The sequence below is a fragment of the Cebus imitator genome, unplaced genomic scaffold (assembly GCF_001604975.1).
Source record: "Cebus imitator isolate Cc_AM_T3 unplaced genomic scaffold, Cebus_imitator-1.0 Scaffold248, whole genome shotgun sequence".
NCBI classification, from domain to species: Eukaryota; Metazoa; Chordata; class Mammalia; order Primates; family Cebidae; genus Cebus; species Cebus imitator.
The window spans coordinates 2,361,825-2,367,421 of NW_016107563.1; the positions used below are offsets into that span (position 1 = coordinate 2,361,825).

A 5,597-nucleotide genomic window follows, 5' to 3' on the forward strand; every position below is an offset into this window, starting at 1 on the left:
GTTAAAAGAAGGATTGGTTTATTTTAAAATCATAAAAATTAGTGACTAAAATGACAGAACTAGATACATAAGTATATACATAACTATATATTATTGGTCATTTCAGCACCCATAACTCTGTATAACATATGGAATATATATTTGCATATTTTGCATTCATTGTCAACAGAAAGATGAATTGAAGCTAAATTGCTCCAAATATTTTGAAGGCTTCCTAATAGAAATAATAATAGATTATATCCATAGCATGTTTCCATTTTCAAAGAAAATTGATAACCTATAATGAAATCTTTCCACCATATACTTTAATCAGTCACCACCCTGAGCAAATACTAGCAGCTAGGTAAGCAGTCCTTAAAAGGCCTGAAGAGAAACAGAGGACATTTGCATAAACAAAACCTGGAAAACCTGTCCGAAAACAGCAGGGTGTAGAGACACTGATACTGTGAACGTAGATGAAAACTTGATTTGGTTAAGAAGACATTTCAACCTATATGGGGGGTGATAATTGGTATCAGGATTTTAATTCTGAAAGACAAGGTCCTCAGAGCTTGATGCTGTTACATGAGGACCAAGAGTGGGGAAGTGGTGACAAAATGCACTTGTGGTTTAGCTCAGTGCAGAGCACACTGCAACTCTTCTTTGCAGAAAGGTGCCAAAATAGAAGAGTATGTTTTCCTTTTAGGTCTTTCAAATCTAATATTTGTAAATCATGGTGAATGATACTTTGAATATTCAGAATCTATTTGTCACTACATTCAAATCATGCATTAATCACCTTTAGTGGAGGAATGTATTTACACACATTATTTGGATTTCCTCTATAGGGAAGTTTTGTCTTTTTCCCCCCACTTATTTATTTATAAATCACTGCTTCTCTCCCCTCTTATGAACAGAGCTTGAATATATTTGTATGTATGTAAACCACAATTGAATAGGCAGAATAATGGCTCACCAAAGATGTTCATGTCCTATTCCCCAGAACTTGTAAATACTGATGCTACATGACAGAAGAGACTGTGCAGATTAATTATATCACAGTATTTAATTAGGGAGCTTATCCTGTATTACCTAGTTTGACCCAGCTTAATCAAATGAGTCCTTAACAGCAGAGAATTTTTTCTGGCTGAAAGTGGAAAATAGATGGAGTAGAAATGAAAATCAGAGAGATTCCAATTGTAAGAGATTTCAGTGCATCATTATGGGTTCTGACATAGGAACCTACAAACCTGAGAGGAACTTTAGGGGGTTATTAACAGCCAGCAAAAAGCAGGTAGCTCAGTCCTATAATTCCAAAGATCCGAATCCTACCAAAAGCCTAAATGAGCTCAGAAGTGAATTCTTCCTAGAGCCTTGTAATGACAACCCAGCCAACAAAACTTTATAAAATACAGAGCAAGAAACCAGCTGAGCTACCCTGAATTTCTGACCTACAGAATTGTTTTTGAACACAAACTTGTGTTATTTCAAGTAGTTAAATTTGTGACAAGTTGCTACAGTAGCAATAGAAAATTGACACACATATATACACATATCTGTAATTATTTCCATATCAACCTATCTGTATATTGAACTTAATGTGAGTTCACACTGATAGCTCAGACTTTTAATCCAGTACCACAGAGTTCATTCTGCTCTTGCTTATTTGTAACTTATTTTCCTGTTAGTGAGAAACTTTTCATTATCTTCCATTATTTGCTCATCTCTTTTAACACACATAAAGTAGTTTAAGAATTATTCACTTATATGCTTGTGATATTCAAACTTACCAACTAGAGTATTATATTTATGAACAGTTATTTTTGTCTTTAGTATTGCAAACTGAAAACCTCTTTTGCAAAGTTACTTAAGTCATCTCTTTTATTTTCCACATCACCTGCGGCAAAATTTCCTATATATTGTAATGCAATTAGGTTTATTTGTCAGCGGCTACATTACATAATAAGATTCCCCAACACCATAGATTATATTTTTTATTTGTATTTATTGAAGTTCACTCTCTACAATGTACAATTCTATGAATTTTGACAAGTGCATAGAATCTTGTAACCATCACTCCAGTACCTCATAGAAAAGTTTACCACACTAAAAATCCTTCTGTATATCCCCATTATAGCTCATCATCCTCTCTTCTAACATGCAGCAAACTCTGATATGTTTTCCATCCCTATAGTTTTGCCTTTTTTCAAATGTCGTACAAGTGGAATTACACAATAGCTATATAATTTTGTGCTTGAAGTAACACAGAAGTAATGTGTCTTATAAAACAATATATGAGCGTTTCTGTTACTATGTATTTTTAACACCGTTTAAGGTTGCTTTTAAATGCTGTTAACTAAATGTCTAACATTGAGGAGCTGATAAATTGTTTTCTAAAGTGGCTGCACCATTTGATATTCCTGTCAACAATAAATGAGAATTCCAATTTGTCCATGTCTTTCTCAACACTTGTTTTTATTTTTTATTTTAGCCATCTTAATGGGTGATATCTCAAATATATTTCTGTCAAAGCCTTCATTTTATCAATTTAGTTCATTCAACTTATGGAAAGAGTTGAGTGAAGAGAATCACCAAACCAGTTTTCGTTTCTTAACCAACTAGCCACATACATTTGCTTTCTCCAAAAATAGAATATCTCACTCATTTTCAATTCAAATAGGTGTTTTGATCCTTGTGAAAACCATGCAGTTTTTCTTCAACTCAATTTCTAAGTTGTACAAGGAGCAAAGCAAACAGAGAGGAGAAAAAAAATAAAGAGTCTCATCATAACCTTGTAGTCTGAAATAAATGTCACCATTACTTTCAGCACCTGTTACTGATACTCTCTTTGCTATGACCTTATGGGATTCTCCTGCAGAAGTGACCAAGCATTATTTCATGATAGTCTGAGAATGAAGAGGCAAAGTACTGAAAATATGACAGCATTCCCACCCCATCCTAGAATATATCTAAAGATGAAGGCTAGAAACAAGCCACATCCTCCACAGAAATATTTATCAAGACAAGGAAAAAGCAAAACCATACCATGCTAACTTGAATAAGCAAGGTTTCATATAAAAACCATTATTTCGAATATTCATTTTATCTGGCACTGCAGAGGTTTTTACATATCCACCTGGTTAAGATTTGACATGAATGAGGTATATGTAGATTGGCAGGGGTGGGGAAGTTGTTTTTGTTTTGTTTTTAATAATAAGAGCAACCGTTAACCCAGCTGTGAGAGGCAGAAAAACTCAGCAGGAGGCGCAGACCTCAAGACCATTCTTGTAGTTTTAGAACCATTCTTATTCAGGGATTTCTTCACCTCCCCAAGTCTTGCCTGAAACCAGGTACCTCACTCTACTCCACTACATGGCCCTCTGCCCAGGCAGTTGGAATCTGCACCTAGCAACATACTTCAAAGCCAGATTGACAGTACCATGAACCAATCACAAAGCTAGATTTCCTTTCCGCTCTAACAGTGGCTCTTGTGCTGCGGACGGTGTCGAGAAGAAAGGGGCGGGGCAAAGGGAAGGCGTTAGAAATCACCACCGACCCAGCCTCCCAACAGCAAGTTGGTTCTTCAGCATTAAGATCCAGGTGTCAGCCTATGTCTTTATATTGTCAAGATGTCTCTTTCTAAGAAGTTGACCTTAGACAAGCTGGATGTTAGAGGGAAGCGAGTCATCATGAGAGTAGACTTCAATGTTCCCATGAAGAAGAACCAGATTACAAATAACCAGAGAATCAAGGCTTCCATCCCAAGCATCAAGTACTGCCTGGACAACGGAGCCAAGGCAGTAGTTCTTATGAGTCATCTAGGTCGGCCTGATGGTGTTCCCATGCCTGACAAATATTCTTTAGCGCCTGTTGCTGCTGAGCTCAAATCCTTGCTGGGCAAGGATGTTCTGTTCTTGAAGGACTGTGTAGGCACAGAAGTGGAGACAGCCTGTGCCAGCCCAGCTCCTGGTTCAGTCATCCTGCTGGAGAACCTGCGCTTTCATGTGGAGGAGGAAGGGAAGGGCCAGGATCCTTCTGGAAAGAAGATTAAAGCTGAGCCAGATAAAATAGAAGCCTTCCGAGCATCACTTTCCAAGCTAGGAGACATCTATGTTAATGACGCTTTTGGCACTGCGCACCGGGCTCATAGTTCCATGGTGGGAGTGAATCTGCCCCAAAAAGCATCTGGATTCCTGATGAAGAAGGAGCTGGATTACTTTGCTAAAGCCTTGGAAAACCCAGTGAGGCCCTTTCTGGCTATACTTGGTGGAGCCAAAGTGGCAGACAAGATCCAACTCATCAAAAATATGCTGGACAAAGTCAATGAGATGATTATTGGTGGTGGAATGGCTTACACCTTCCTTAAGGTACTCAACAACATGGAGATTGGTGCTTCCCTGTTTGATGAAGAGGGAGCCAAGATTGTCAAAGATATCATGACCAAAGCACAAAAGAATGGTGTAAAGATTACTTTTCCTGTTGACTTTGTTACTGCTGACAAGTTTGATGAGAATGCTCAGGTAGGACAAGCCACTGTAGCATCTGGCATACCTCCTGGCTGGATGGGTTTGGACTGTGGTCCTGAGAGCAACAAGAATCATGCTCGAATTGTGGCTCAAGCAAAGCTAATTGTCTGGAATGGGCCTTTAGGAGTATTTGAATGGGATGCCTTTGCTAAGGGAACCAAAGCCCTTATGGATGAAGTTGTGAAAGCCACTTCCAAGGGCTGCGTCACTATTATAGGGGGTGGAGACACTGCTACTTGCTGTGCCAAATGGAACACTGAAGATAAAGTCAGCCATGTCAGCACTGGAGGTGGTGCCAGTCTAGAGCTTTTGGAAGGTAAAATCCTTCCTGGAGTAGAGGCCCTCAGCAACATGTAGTTAACATAGTGTTACTTCCTTCTGTTTTCTTGAGGCCTTTAATTCAGCTTAGTGCTTTTACATCTCAATGTGACTTTTGTTAAAATCTACCCCTAGATCAAGACCTATGTAATGGACAAGCAGTGGGTCATCAGGAACTCTTAACATCAGCACAGCAATTCATTTTAGTTTGGTCTTGCCTTCAATTTCACATTTGAACTTCACCATTGTGCTTTGTAGGGAGGTTATATTGTTAAGCTGCCTATTAAAGAAAGTGAGCTGAAGAAGCTGAATCTTTTTTATTTTAGTCTAACTTTGCAATTGTTTCACTATTTGAAACCCAAAAGACAAAACAAGTTGTTGGGAAAGGGTGGAATGAATATTGACAAACAATAAAAGTGCCCAAATACACTGAGAAAAATAATTACATATAGGAACTCACAGGTACCATTAAAGTTCTGCTAAGAGAAAATGTTGTACTAAATAGAAAGAAAGAGAAATGAAAGATACTTATTAAAACCAAGGAAACTTAAAAAGAAAAGAAACTCAAGGTACGAATTATATCTGTATGCATATGAATGCACAAGAATACACACAAATGCCTGTTAGAAAAACAGCTACAAGTAAACTCAAGTTGTAAATAAGTAATTGTTTTAGTTTTAAGGCAGATATTATTTAGTAAATAGATAATATCACTGGTGCGTTCAAAAACTTGGTGTTTGAGATAGATAATATATGTATACATAGCTAGTTTAA

General features: G+C 37.6%; 1 protein-coding gene across 1 annotated transcript; it reads left to right on the top strand.

The window, feature by feature from the left end:
- The first annotated feature begins 3,495 nt into the window (after positions 1-3,495).
- On the top strand, positions 3,496-5,134 carry PGK2 (phosphoglycerate kinase 2). The gene has a single exon (XM_017498658.2). It carries the CDS (start codon positions 3,609-3,611, stop codon positions 4,860-4,862), a length of 1,254 nt encoding a protein of 417 aa, XP_017354147.1. The 5' UTR covers positions 3,496-3,608; the 3' UTR covers positions 4,863-5,134.
- The last annotated feature ends 463 nt before the right edge of the window (positions 5,135-5,597 follow it).